We start from the raw sequence: 15,027 nt of genomic DNA on the forward strand, positions 1-15,027 counted from the left end.
TTCAAGCCTGCTGCAGAAATTTGCATAAGTAACAAGGAACTGAATGTTAATCACCAAGACAATGGGGAAAATGTCTCCAGGGCATGTCACAAACCTTTGCAACAGCCCCTCCCATCACAGACCTAGAGGTCTAGGAGGAGAAAATGGCTTCGTGGGCCAGGCCGAGGACCCCCCTGCTGTGTGCAGCCTACAGGTTTGGTGGTCTGCATCCCAGCTGCTCCACCCTTAACTAAAAGGAGCCAAGATACAGCTCAGGCCATGGCTTTAGAGGGTGCAGGCCCTATACCTCGGTAGCTTCCACGTGGTGTTGATCCTGTAGGTACACAGAAGTCAAGAATTGAGGTTTGGGAACCTCCACCTAGATTTCAAAGAATGTATGGAAATGCTTGGATGTCCACGCAAAAGTTTGCTGCAGGGGCAGAGCCCTCATGGAGAACCTCTGCTAGGGCAGTGTGGAAGGAAAATGTGGGGTTGGAGCCCCCACACAGAGTCCCCACTGGGGCACTGCATAGTGGAGCTGCTAGAAGAGGGCCACCATTCTCCAGACCCCAGAATGGTGGATCCACCAACAGCTTCCACCATGCACCTGGAAAAGCTGCAGACACCGAATGCCACCCCATGAAAGCAGCCAGGAGCAGGGCTGTACCCTGCAAAGCCACAGGGGTGGAGCTGCCCAAGGCCATGGGAGCTCACCTCTTGCATCAGTGTGACCTGGATGTGAGACGTAGAGTCAAAGGAGATCATTTTGGAGCTTTAAGATTTGACTGCCCTGCTGGATTTTTGGACTTGCATGGGGCCTGTAGCCCCTTCATTTTAGCTAGTTTCTCCCATTTGGAATGGGTGTATTTACCCAACGCTTGTACCCCCATTGTATCTAGGAAGTAACTAACTTGCTTTTTATTTTACAGGCTCATAGGCGAAAGAGACTTTGCCTTGTCTCACATGAGACTTTGGACTGTGGACTTTTGATTTAATGCTGAAATGAGCTAAGACTTTTGGGGACTGTTGGGAAGGTGTCAATAAAAAGAGTCATACTCTGTAAAATATTTGAATAGATTTATTCTGAGCCAAATATTAGTGACCATGGCCCATGACACAGCCATCAGGAGGTTTTGAGAACATGTGCCCAAGATAGTTGGGTTGCAGCTTGGTTTTGTACATTTTAGGGAAGCATGAGACATCAATCAAATACATTTGAGAAATACATTGGTTTGGTCCACAAAGATGGGAGAGTTCGAAGCAGGGGCTTCCAGGCTATAGGCAGATTTAAACATTTTCTGGTTTACAATTGGTTGAGTGTCTAAAGACCTGGGATTAATAGAAAGGAAATGTTCAGGTTAAGATAAAAGATGGTGGAGACCAAGGTTCTTTTGAAGTCTCATAGTAGCTGCCCTTAGAGACAATAGGTGACAAATGTTTCCTACTCAGTGCTAGACTCTCAGTTAATCTCTTCAGGATTGGGAGGGCCTGGAAGAAAAAGATCTAGCTGTTTAATAGAGATTCTTTACAGATGCAGATTTTACCCTACAAAGAATGGCTTTGCAAGGCCATTTCAAAATACGGCAGAGAAATATGTTTTGGGGTAAAATATTTTGATTTTCTTCTTTGTCACGTAATGTTATGCCAGAGTCAGATTGAAAAGTAAGTCATGATACATAGGGTTAAATAAAACCCAACTGATGAGAATTTATGGTTTGTAGGGCATGACTCCCGAAACCCCTTAGATAGGAAGTTGGGCAAGATTTACAAAAATCAGAGCTTAGTCCTCAAAGGCATGATTGGTTTTGAAATGTGAGGACATGAGATTTGGGAAGGGCCAGGGGCAAAATGATATGGTTTGGCTGTGTCCCTACCCAAATCTCAAATTGTAGTTCCAATAATCCCCATGTGTTGTTGGAGGGACCTGGCGGGAGGTAATTTAATCACAGGGCCAGTTACTCTCATGCTATTCTCATGCTAGTGAGTTCTCATGAGATCTGATAGTTTTAAAAGGGGCTTTCCCCCTTTTGCTTGGCACTTCTTGTTGCCGCCATATGAAGAAGGATGTGTTTGCTTCCCCTTCCGCCATGATTGTAAGTTTCCCAAGGCTTCCCCAGCCCTGTGGAACTGCGAGTCAGTTAAACCTCCTTCCTTTATAAATTACCCAGTCTCGGGTATGTCTTTATTTGCGACATGAGAACAGATTAATACACATTGCATCACAAACACTGTCCATGAGGTAATTTCTATCTCTAAAGACTTGCAAAACAACCTAGCCAAAGACAAAGATTCACACCTTTATTCAATCAGATAACTTCAAAGGGTCCAATAGACAACACCCAGCATTCCCTTGAAAGGACACTCAAAATCTTTTACCATTTTGGTCTTCCATAAATTTTGCTGACAGTCTCACATCTCTCTTGTGATCAAGAATAATTTTCAAAGGTTATTATTAATTATGATTTTTTTTTTTTTTAAGAGACAGGGTCTCACTCTGTCGTCCAGGCTGGAGTGCAGTGGTACAATCACAACTCAAAGCAAATTTCAACTCCTGGGCTTAAGTGATTCTCCCATCTCAGCCTCCCAAATATCTCCAAATGTTATTCTTGATCACAAAATAGTTAGTCTTGTTACCAGAAAGCCATCCCAATCCAAACCCCCAAAGAGGGTTCTTGGATCTTGCACAAGAAATAATTTAGAGCGAGTCCATAAAGTAAAAACAAGTTTATTAGGAAAGTAAAGGAATAAAAGAATGGCCTCCATAGGCAGAGCAGCCCGAGGGGCTGCTGGTTGCCCATTCTTATGGTTATTTCTTGATTATATGCTAAACAAGGGGTAGATTATTCGTGCCTTCCCTTTTTAGACCAATATAGGGTAACTTCCTGACATTGCCTTGGCATTTGTACACTGTCTTGGAGCTAGTGGTGGGAGTGTAGCAGTGAGGAGGAACAGAGGTCACTCTCATCGCCATCTTGGTTTCGGTGGGTTTTAGCTGGCTTCTTTACTGCAACCTACTTTATCAGCAAGGTCTTTATGACCTGTATCTCATGGTGACCTCCTATCTCATCTTGTGACTAAGAATACCTTAACTTGCTGGGAATGCAGCCTAGCAGGTCTTAGCCTGATTTTACTTAGCCCATATTCACGCTGAAGTTACTCAGGTGTAAACGTTTCTGACAGTGTCATTAGGTTTGGCCTGATTATTCACATAGGTGCAGCCACAGTCCTTGTTAGTCATACAGGGGCATCCTTGAACTATCTTTGCAAATCCAGAGCCATACAGTTTTGAGCAATTACTAAGACAACACAATTAACTTCTGTGTGGACATTTTCATAAGGATTCAGATTGGACTTTTAAACACTCTTTATTATTTACTATACTAAGGTTAGGAAAATACACCTGAGAAACTCTCTCACCGGATTTCACTTGCAGTACCTATAAATTTGGGTGAATTAATCTCATCTTCAAGTCCCCAGTATTTTCTAAGGCTTGCCAGGAAGTGACTTTCCTTACCACCTCAGGAATCAGGCCAGTGTTCCTGGGAGTACTTTCTTTTAGGCATTGGCTCCGTATATAAAGTCAGCTATGGTTTCTTAAAGTAGTTTGTCAATGAGAATTATTCTCAAATGTGATGTTCTCATTTATGAGATTCCAGTATATACAGTTACAGAATCCAATTATATCTTGATAAAAAGGAGATGAGATTGGTATTGATCCTATGCAAATAACAATATTGCCATAAGAAGTTAAGGAAAACTCAGTATGTTTCTGAATGCTCATTATTCCATGAAAATCAGATACTACTTAATGTTTTATTCAGATCACAGAGGCAGAATCAATCTACTGAAATGTGGGTTAGAAGTAGTTTAAGGAGAAAGTGAAAGGGCTTCCTCATATAGCCACAAAAAATAGAACAAAAAGATAACATGGGATGGGCACAGTGTTTCATGCCTATAATCCCAGCACTTTGGGAGACTGAGGTGGAAGGATCACTTGAGCCCAGAAGATTGAGGCACTGCACTCCAGCCTAGATGACACAGAGAGACCCTGTCTCAAAAAAAAAAAAAAAATTCAATCTTGGGGAAGGCAAGATCGAAAGAGTTAACAAAGGAGAAGATTTGGGCCCCTGATTAAGATAGTGTCATGGATAAGAAACAATACTTGATTAATCAAAATGAGAATAAAAGATAGGGTACTACAGTTATAAAGAACCTAAGCTCTTTCACAAGTAAAGAACCTTTGTTCTTTCTGGTTTGGTTTGTTTTGTATTTAATCATCTAGAACATAAAGCCAGAGAAGAATTATGCTGTCTAAGAAAATTACACACAAATGAGAATCATCTTTCATATTATAGATGAAGGCATTAATCAGTAAACCAAAGACACAAACCCATCAAAGCTGATTAAATATTGCCAAAATTTTAACATGTTTCATGGCTTCTTTTCACATCCCAGTAGTATATTTTACAAGGCAAATCAAATTCACTTTTTAAGATTTGACTTTCTAGCCTGGGAAACATGCTGAAACCCCATCTCCACAAAAAATACAAAAATTAGCTGGGCATGGTGGTGTGCACCTGCAGTCCCAGTTACTTGAGAGGCTGAGGTAGGAGGATCACTCGAGCCCGGTAGATGGACATTGCACTCAGCCGAGATGGTACCTCTGCACTGCAGCCTGGGCAACAGAGCAAGACCCCATCTTAAAAAAATAAATAAATAAATGATTTGTCTTTCACATTCTTTAACAAACTGTCACTTTGAGACAAAAAAGTCCTCCTTTTCCTTTAAAAACAAAAAGACTTACACCTTATATTTCTCTGTTACTGTTGTTCCTAGTATAGTTACAACCACCTATATCAATTATGACTTCTGTTTCAGAGAGAAAACTGGGTAGAGAGAATGGATAATAAGAACTACGTCATACACAAGCATCTTAGCAGACTAGTAAAGCTCACAAATACACATAGCAGACTTTCTATAGCCACACACATCTCTTACACCTTCTTAACAAGGCAAAAATGAAGCCATTTGTTAACATTACTCAAAGATATAACCACTCTAATAGCATGTACAAAACAAGCAAAAGTTATGTAAGCTTAAAACTATGTTTAAACAATGTTTTACTATTCTAATTAGAAATTCATCTGGTCATCCAAAAATTGCTTATTAATTAGCTCCATTTAACATTAGTCTGTGATTTTTAAATTACCATAAGATCCTGGAGATATTTAAGCTGACACATAATTTCTATTGATATAAAAAGCTTGTCAGCATTATGATTCAATTTAGATTAACACAAACTTTCATTTTTAAAATACTAAACATTACAAAAGAAGAGTAATATTAATTTTATCACTAAACCTGTATAAGTAAGTTTACAAAGTTCAGATTAAATTTTTTCTACATGAAAAAACAAACCCCAAGTAAAATAAACTGTATATAGTATTATAGTTAACTCTGACACTAGCCTCAGTTTGCCAAATATTTACCTTAAGTATGTGAATTTGGATTCTTAAAATGTTTCCAAACTGATAGAATCTGTAAGAAGAATCTTTTGTTCTTTGTCTAGCATATTTAAAGTGTCAGATGTTCACTTTTTTCTTTTCTTAGATTTGTAGGGATGTTTGACATATATATATATATGTGCTTATTTAGCTCTGTAAAACCAATGAGATCCGAGGTCCTTTAATTTAGGAGACATTATAATCTAATTTATTAATACTCTCTAAAGGTAGGAAAATGTTTTATACTTATATAACAAAAGGCCATGGTCTTTCTGTTTTGCTTTTTAAAGATAGAGTCTCACTCAAACCCAGGCTGAAATGCAGTGGCATGATCATAGCTCACTGCAACTCAAACTCCTAGGCTCAAATGATCCCTTTACCTCTGCCTTCCAAGTAGCTGGGACTACAGGCACGTACCACCATGCCTGGCTAATTTTATTTATCATTTTTGTAGAGACAGGGTCTTGTTATGTTGCCCAGGCTGGTCTCAAACTCATGGCCTTAAGTGATCCTCCCACCTCAGCCTCCCAAAATGCTGGGATTACAGGCATGAGCCACCACGCCTGGCTGTTGTGGTGTTTCTGAATTACAGGACACATAAAGACCTATAGCTTTAGTTCTACAACTTTTTAGACACGGGTCAAAAGTAAATACAGAATCACAAAACCTCACTGGTCCAGATCTCAAAGAGCTGTTCCCCTTCATTGTCCAGGCTGGTCTCAATCTCCTGGCTTCAAGTGATCTGCCCACCTTGGCCCTTCAAAAGTGCTGGGATTATAAGCATGAGCCACCACGCAGAGCCAGAATTCTTAATTGAATTACACTCGACATAGACAAATGGACAAAAAGTCTGACGAGCTGGATTATTTTTTGATATCTCATTCAACAGAGAATAGATATCACTCTTCTGTAGAGACCTCAGATGGTCAAACCATAAAACCAAATTATCAATTAGTGCTGCCATCAGTGAGGAGTAACTTACTGACCATGCATAAACCAGAAACAAAAAGTCAGCAAGAGAAGAAACAAATGAGAATAAGGAAGTCAGCAAAACTAAAGTCCTACTGCCACTTAGGATTTCCTTTGGGAGCCAAGAAGAGATGTACCCAGGCTAAAACAGTCAGTGAGGAGGTACATTTATCTAGTAACTCAATTTACTTGGTTCTGTCAGATAAATCCATTGCCATTTTGGTGGAACTTCTAAAAATGTGAAAAGGTAATTTTTTTCAAAAAGATAAAATCATTACTTTTATATAAATATACAATGAACATTTCTCACACACAAAGTCTGCTTTAGGCCCAGACAACTCTCCAGGGCAGCTGTCCTCCATTTAGTGGTTTATCCAATCAAAGCAGATTTGATCCATGGCACTATGTCTCAACATATGCTTCAGTGATCTCGGTAGGGTAAGAGAGGATAAAAGAGCTTCACATTAGCAATTAAATGCTTTGACTTAGTTTACACACTCACTTCCTTTTTTTCACAACCCATTGGTCAGAACTAGTCACATCGCCTTGCAAAGGGAACTGGGAAATGTAGTCTTCCATGTGTGTTCAGAAAGAGAAGCAGCACTGGAAACATCTGTGAGTGCCAATAATTGTATTTAAAATTATACAATTGTAACAAACATTAATCTTACAAAAGATTAAATACTGTACCTACCCAGGGAAGAATATGCAGTCCCCAACATTCAGCTGTATAATTGTGAAGAAAATAATAACTTACTAGATTTTATGTTAGACTGCACACAATCTAGTAGCACGGTATATTTAAAAGCCCACATCAGATATATTACTATGGGAATACAGTTACAGTAAGTGATTTTTGAGAGAAGGAAGGCAAAAAATATGGATTCTCTTATAGAGTCCTTCAAATTGAAATCACAACTGATTTGAAATAACAAAATACTTGTACATATATTTTTTTTAAACTGAAGGGATGGAAATCACAGTGGTAATAGCGGTTTGTTTGGTCTTCTAAGTGGTGAGATTACAGATAGTTTTTGCTTTCTTTTCTGCTCATTTGTAGTTTTCTACACTAAGCATGATTGTCTTAGAAGATACTGAAAATGCTAGTAAACAGAATTAAGCAAACAGTAGCTAGTGTTGATGCTAGTGGTACAGGATTAGGGTTTTTGTTGTTTTTGTAGAAACGTATTTACTCAGTGGAAACCTTACCACATAATTTTTAAGTGAAAACAAAACTTCTATTAAATCAAATTCTTTATTAATTTGTGGTGGAAAGTCAGGGTCAGAGTTCTGTGTCTCTAGAGATGGAAAAGGAATTTCTGGAGCCATGGTTTCAACCCAGCATTTTCTTTATATTCATTCAAGGTGCTTTGGATTCCGTTCAGAGGGCTTTGTATGGTTTAAGTGAAAGAATGTTAAACGCAGCTGGTTAATACTGATAGAAAGAGCTTCTTTGACCTGTCCGTACTATGCTGGCCTGAGCTTCCAGACCCATGCTTAACTAGAAGTAAAGAAATTATCACACCTCCAGGCTCATAGAAAGGTTCATATCACACCCCCAGGCTTATAGGCTTTACTGTATTAAATTGTCTTCATGTCTGATTCCTTTCTGCATGTTAACCTCAGAGAAATACTAGTAGATATACTTTATACATGCCACACTATATTTTGTAATCATTTAAATTCCTCGTGTGTGTGTTCCCCACAACTGCTTTTACAAATGAAGAAATAAGGTTCCGATCTGATAACTTGCCTAAATCCCAAAGTGACCCTTTCAAGTCAGAAACAGTCTTAATAAGATATTCAGTTCTGTCATGTAGTGTCCTGGGTGTTCAGTAAATAGTGTGTGTGATGATACAGGGGCTGAGCCTGGGTTTATGATTGTGATGTTTTAATCTCTTGCTTAGATTTCAGAGTGTTTTTTTCTCTGTCCATAGTGAATACAATTTTAGAGTGTCGTGCTCAGTTTTCTTTTTCTAGTTGTTTTCTCACTCATGTTCTATTTTCATTTTAAATGATTTTGCCAACCTAAAACGAAAAATAAGAGAAGAAACATTAGAAAAGCATGGAAATCTGTTCTGGCAGTCTTCTGGGCCTTTATTGAAACAGAGATAGATTGCTTTTTCTTTGTATTTATTGAACCAAGCTACCTAAACAGTGTTATTTTATTTAGAATGTTTTTAATCTTCTTTAAGCAATTCTTTCAGCCTTATCTGATTTAAATGAGAAGACAAATGTGAATGTTGAATTAATACCCTGTAGCTTTAAATCCAACCAGTGTGGTGCTTTTGTCTTTTTATAAAAGATGCTCACAGCTGGAGAAGAGAGGCAGATACTGTCTGTGATCTCCATTCTTAGAGTCAAACTATTCATTTGCATTAGCTGCTCTAGCAAACTGCGTGCGCGCGCACACACACGGATGCTTGTTTGGCAGAAGCCTTCTGTTTATTCAGCACAGAGTTCTCCTAGGCTCCCAGATATAGAAAGCTCTAAGAGTTGCTACAGGAGATAGAATTGAAACTGTACATAGGCTGAGGTGGGCACTGCGGAGGATTGGCTATGCAAGGGTATTGATGTGGTGCGGCTGTACCTGCCTGTTTTGTGAAAGTCACTTCTCTGAGACTGTGAAGGTGAGAAGCCCAGGGATCCACTAGAAGCTTCATTGCGGCTCTTTGGTGGGGGAAAGCATTCCCAGTGGTAGCTGTCCTCATTTGCAGCGTTATTCTCGGAAACCAAGTATGTGCAGCAGTGACAGACTATGCCACAGCTCCTCTGCAGTTTGGAAGCTGGAACAAATGGAAAGAGCTTATAGCCAAGAGAGGTTGTGATTTGTTTTTACGAACCAAGCTTGCTCTGGCAGTGCACAAATGAAGGATGAGCTTTGTGGCAAGCAAAATCAGCAGACTGCCTGACAGGGGGTTTTGGTAAGATAAATGTGTTGTGATTTTTTTCTTATTTTTTGACTTTTCTATATCAGCTGTATGGAATTGCTTCTTAGCAATAACTAAAAAATTTTGCAAAATCACATTTGATGGAAAAGGATGACCAAGGGAACCAGAAGGAGAAACATAACTTGTGGTCATTCAGTTGTGACCTTCAGAGGTAATCCCAGCTTTCTCATGTGTCTCTCAACAGACAGAAGCCAGGAATTTCCAGAGCAAAGAATGCAGACTAACAAACCTCTTTTCTTTTCTTTGAATAGTCATAATTATGCTTTTTTTTTTCCTGCTTTTTCTATAGTCTGAAGCGGGAGAAGGAAAAATAAAGCCTTCCTCCTGTTACAGAGTTATTGCCACTGGAACAGTAATAGGCTGAGAACATAAGTATGGAGGTGGAGGAAGGCAGGATAAGGAGTCTGCTATTTTCATAGCTATGCGTTGGTGGGTATTTGTCTTGGGTTCATTGTCATTGCTGTTTGATATCAAGTGGTTGTGAATGCTGTATCTCTTTGCCTCTACTATGACTGAATCTCTTTTATGTTCTCTTTTGTACATTTTCTTTGCCAGACTCAATTCTATTGATATGAAGCCTTTTTCTGTTACTGTTTTTACATATTAGCTGTTATTAGAGAAAAGATAGTTGTAGAGAGTAGCCCTCCAATATTTATGGACCTCAAAAAAGATAAGGACGTTTTTCTCTTTAAAATGTAGGTTTTACTTTTAGCAGATTTTGGAGTCTTGCTTCTGGATTCTTTAATAAGTGTTTTATTACAAATTAGAGAAATGAGTTGCATTAGATTTGCAAAATCCTACCAGAATGTCCTTGCGTTAAGTTGGATCTTATTTCTTATGTTTTTTCTAAACATTAAAGTTTACTTTTCCTCATCCTAACTTAGGCAGGTGTTACTGGAAGGTATATTCCTATCTCGGAGAGCCAAGTTTCCTAGCTGCTTAGAGTGGCCACAGAAGAGATCCATTGACACCTGACTTTTTGCTGACTCATTGGTTATGTAAGCCTTGTAAATACAACTCTCCATATACTCCATTAGGTTACTGGCAGGTGCCCTCCTCCCTGTTTACTGACCTTTTCCTCTCAGCATCCTTGTGTTCCTTCCATAAGCCTTTTTGGTAAGATAATCATAACCTTTCAACCAAGTCAATTCTAAGAAGCAGTGAATAGATAAATCCTTTTTATTTTTCTCTTTTTGAATTGCTGCTTTAACTCTGTTTTCATCTCAGTATGATAAAATTCCAAATTCTCTATTTTCTTGGCATGTGAAACCTACTGTAATAGTGCTTTTCCTCATTTATGACCTGATTAAAGTAGCAACCTCCTTTTCTATCTTTGAGGACTCAGTTCAAATGTGTTCTTGTTAAAAGAAGCTTTCTGTGACCTCCCAGACTAAAATAGATTTTCCTCCCTTACACTATTCTTTTTCTCACAACATTCTGTTCTTTTTCTTTGTAGCACTTTACACAATTTATATTGTTTGGTTACTGGTTTTTCTCTCTCTACTACTTTTCCCCACTCAGCCATAAACCTCATGAAAGCAGAGACTGTTTGTTCATCATTACATACCCAGCATTTAGCAAAATGGCAGGCCGAGAGTTGAAGAAAGGCAGATAAATAGGCAATATTGCAAATGCACTATGGTGAGAAAAAATAGGATAAGCACTGGGCACTGAAACAAGGCCAGTGTGACTAGAGTGGGGTAAGTGGGAAAGGAAGCATACTGTAAAACGAAGATCTAGGTCAGGCATGGTGGCTCACGCCTGTAATCCCAGCACTTTGGGAGGCTGAGGCAGGCGAATCACCTGAGATTGGGAGTTTGAGACCAGCCTGACCAACATGGAGAAACCCCATCTCTACTAAAAAATGCAAATATTTTGTATTTGTATCTAGAGAGGTAGATCCAGGGCCTAACCGCGTAGGACTTTATAGACTGTTCAGATTCTTGTTCATTCTAAAATTGTAGGAAGCTACTAAAAGAATTTAAGTATTGAGTGATTTAGGCCTTTAAAAAAAATAATTTCTTCAGCTTAAATGAGAACCTAAGTGAATGCAGGTAGATAAATCAGGATGAGTGGTCCAGGAGAGAGATGATAAGAGTTCATCATAAGGTGGTAGCAGTAGAGGTAGATGGAGAGTGTTGTGTATTATGATGGAAATTTGGAAAGTAAAATTGATCGGCCTTATTATTGGATCGGATATAGGTAGAAGGCAGAAGATGTCAAGAATGGCTCCTAGGCTTTGATTTGGTTTGGTTTTGGCTTGTGTAGCTTGATGGATAGATGCTTTTCCTGAGATATGGAACAATGTAAGAAGATCTGATTTAGAAGAGGATTATGATGTTTGGTTTTGGACATGTAGATTTTGATATAGTCAAGTAGCCTTTTGGATCTATAAGTCTAAATCCCAAAGGAGATTGTACTACTCTTATCATTGGGAAACTTTTAGTGATATCTTTGGCATAAAATTTAAAACAGTAGTTTAGACCTACCTTGGCAGCCCATTTCTCACTACAGCCCTCTCCTGTGCCGTTATTTTACAGCCTCGTCAGCCATTCAGTTATCACGAAGGTGCTATTACACTTTCTTCTTCTGGACTATTCTGCATACTAGGCTATTAACCTGAAATGCTTTTCCTTACCCTTTCTCTATCAGATACTAATTTCTTCAAGGCTCATTTTTATTGTTACCTCCTCCAATGAGCCTTATCTGTCCCTTTCCCATCTTTTTTTTTTTTAATTTAATTTTTAAGTTTCTTTTAGAGATAGGGTCTCACTCTGTTGCACAGGCTGGAGTGCCATGGCATGATCATAGTTCAGTGCAGCCTTAGATTCCTGGGCTTAAGTGATTTTCTCACTTAGCCTCCTGAGTAGCTGGGACTACAGACTCACCCCACCAAGCCTGGCTAATTTTTTTCTTTTTTGTAAAGATATGGTCTTGCTGTGTTAACCAGGCTGGTCTTAAACTCCTGTCCTCAAGCTAATCCTGCTGTGTCTGCCTTCCAAAGTGCTGGGATTACAGGTGTGAGCCACTGCACCCAGCTAGCCCCTTTCCCTTCTTTTAATACATGCTTCCCTCCTGTGTTCAGAGTACTTTGCTGTCATATCTATGTCATTTATTTAATTGGACCTGCATTTCAGTTGATCATTTCCATGTTTCACCAACTAGATCGTGTGTTCCTTGAGAGCAGGGATTCCACCTTTATTCAGTGTTTTACATAAAGAAAAGATAATTGCAAAATGAATTAAATTGTAAAGCCTCAGTCTTTTTCACAACCTATATCCATAATCTCATAGCACCATAATGTGCTTTCCCCATCTATCTGCTCCTAATTTTCTCTAAGCTATCCTATCCCTGCAGATACCTAGATACAAAGCAGAAAATGTTGTTCCTTTCATATGCAGAATTCCTGAATCCGTCCCTTTTATCATATACTTTCCTACTTTATTTGTAATTTATCAGAAAAACTGAAATCTTTCCATTGCTTATCACATGTGAAAGAATTGGCCAAGGCAGGAAAGGACATCCACAACTCATCTTGTTCTCTATGTCTCCTCTTTTCCCATTCTTCTGGAATAAGTCCAGAATCCATGTAGTATTTTTCAGTGAGGTCATTGTTAGCATTTAAGATCAACTAATTGTTGAGACTACATTGCAGGAGAAATGCCCCCAGACCTAGTGCCACCTGGAGGGATGGTACTGCCCATAGTCTCTCCCACTCTCCCCAACTCCTACATCAACAGAGTATAGAAATGTATAAACAAATTATGAAGATTGGATCCTTACCATTTAAGTAATTCCCTCACAGAGGCTTAAGCGTTCAATTTGCCTTTTCAGAAGTCTTTGAATAGCTGAATGTTCTTCTTATCTCAGTTAACACTGCTGTGCATTGATTCTCAGTCTTTTGGAGTCCAGGTTTTACTGATTTATTAGCCCTTTTAGGAGTTACAGATACCTCTATTTAAAAACCTGGAACAACTAGACAAGTCTCTGAAGTCCATACCATTTACATATTTAAGCAATTTTTTACAATTTGTCATATATATCCTTAATTTATTTCCAGGATCTTTAAACATTGATGACATTCTTAAGATATTAGAGACAGTATATACAGCAGGCATTTACACCAACTTTATCAGTGTATCTGCTTTATTCTGTTGTACAAAAAGCAACTGTGTTCTTAAAATTAAGTACAGATTTTAGGAAAGATAACACCCTGGAGTATCCCTTGCCGAAGATTTTATATTTTTTAAAGGACAGAAACTTGATCTATTGAGATTGTATCAAGAGTGTAAGAATAACCTGTCCTGTCTGTTTAAATAAATTTCTCTTAAAATAATTTTTATTCAAGGGAGTAATAGACACTGGGGACTCCAAAAGGTAGGAGGATGGATGGTGGGGGGGCGGTGGGGGTTGAAAAATTACCTATTGGGCACAATGTTCACTATTCAGGTGATAGGTATACTAAAAGCCCAGAGTTCATCTCTGTACAATATATCCATGTAACAAAACTGCATTTGTACCCCCTAAATCTATGAAAAACAAAACAAAGAATTAAAAACCTATTAACATGTAGAAAAATAATTTTTATTCGGTTACAGGTAACCAAGTAATGCTAGAACTACAGTCTCTCAGAGATCAGACATGGGTGTACTATACAACAGAGAGCTCACAATTTGGAATCAAAGGCTTGAGTTAGCCTCTGAGCCAGATTTTTCATGTAGAAAATTAGAATAGTGCCTGCCTCACTAGATTAATAAGATAATACGGTTGGGTGCCAAACATGCCCAGCTACTAGACACTAGGGAAAGCAAGTTAAAAAAAGATAAATCTAGTCTTGGAATACTCATAGACCAGTGGTGTACAAGGTAGAATGGAAAAAAGGAGACCGTTTAAATAATACTCTGATCACCTATGGTTGGCATGAAAAGGATTGGCATGCAGTGTTACAAAAGCAAAAACAGTAGAACTTAGAAGCTGCTTAAAAACTTTGGCAAGGGCCGGGCGTGGTGGCTCATGCCTGTAATCCCAGCACTTTGGGAGGCCGAGGCGGGCAGATCACCTGAGGTCCAGAGTTTGAGACCAGACTGACCAACGTAGAGAAACCCTGTCTCTACTAAAAATACAAAACTAGCTGGGCGTGGTGGCGCATGCCTGTAATCCCAGCTACTCAGGAGTCTGAGGCAGGAGAATCAGTTGAACCCGGGAGGCGGAGATTGCGGTGAGCTGAGATCGCGCCATTGCACTCCATTCTAGGCAACAAGAGCGAAACTCCGTCTCAAAAATTAAAAAAAAAAAACTTTGACAAGAAGGGGAAAAGATCAGAAAGATGCTTTTACTCTTGATTACTGGAAAAAGGATGAAAACAGGTTTATAAGGTATTTTTGAAAGAGAGGCGAGGATATTGAATGCCTAGTTTGAGACAGATTTTGATTTGTCAGGGGAAACACGGAAGGATATTCATGTAGAAATAGCCATTAGGCAATTGAGAATTTAAACCTAGAGACAGAGAGAGTCATCTATGTAGCAGAGAGTCTGAAGCTTGGAGAGGGTATCACACTTAAATCTACAGAACTGCTATATCCAGCAGGCACTGTAGGCTCAGGGAGGCAGAGGACTGAGCTTTT

General features: G+C 38.9%; 1 protein-coding gene across 15 annotated transcripts in view; it reads left to right on the forward strand.

The window, feature by feature from the left end:
- The window catches only part of TMCC1 (transmembrane and coiled-coil domain family 1), a 248,589-nt gene that overhangs the window by 199,275 nt on the left and 34,287 nt on the right, over window positions 1-15,027 (forward strand). Inside the window, exon 1 of one of the 15 annotated variants that reach the window (XM_032149825.1) lies at window positions 8,825-9,082. The exons of 13 other annotated variants lie outside the window; for them this stretch is intronic. In XM_032149825.1, the coding sequence (XP_032005716.1) occupies window positions 9,026-9,082 (57 nt within the window). In that variant the 5' untranslated portion in view covers window positions 8,825-9,025. One more of the 15 variants, XM_032149826.2, reaches the window with a different exon arrangement.

The sequence above is a fragment of the Hylobates moloch genome, unplaced genomic scaffold (assembly GCF_009828535.3).
Source record: "Hylobates moloch isolate HMO894 unplaced genomic scaffold, HMol_V3 SCAFFOLD_4, whole genome shotgun sequence".
Lineage (NCBI taxonomy): Eukaryota > Metazoa > Chordata > Mammalia > Primates > Hylobatidae > Hylobates > Hylobates moloch.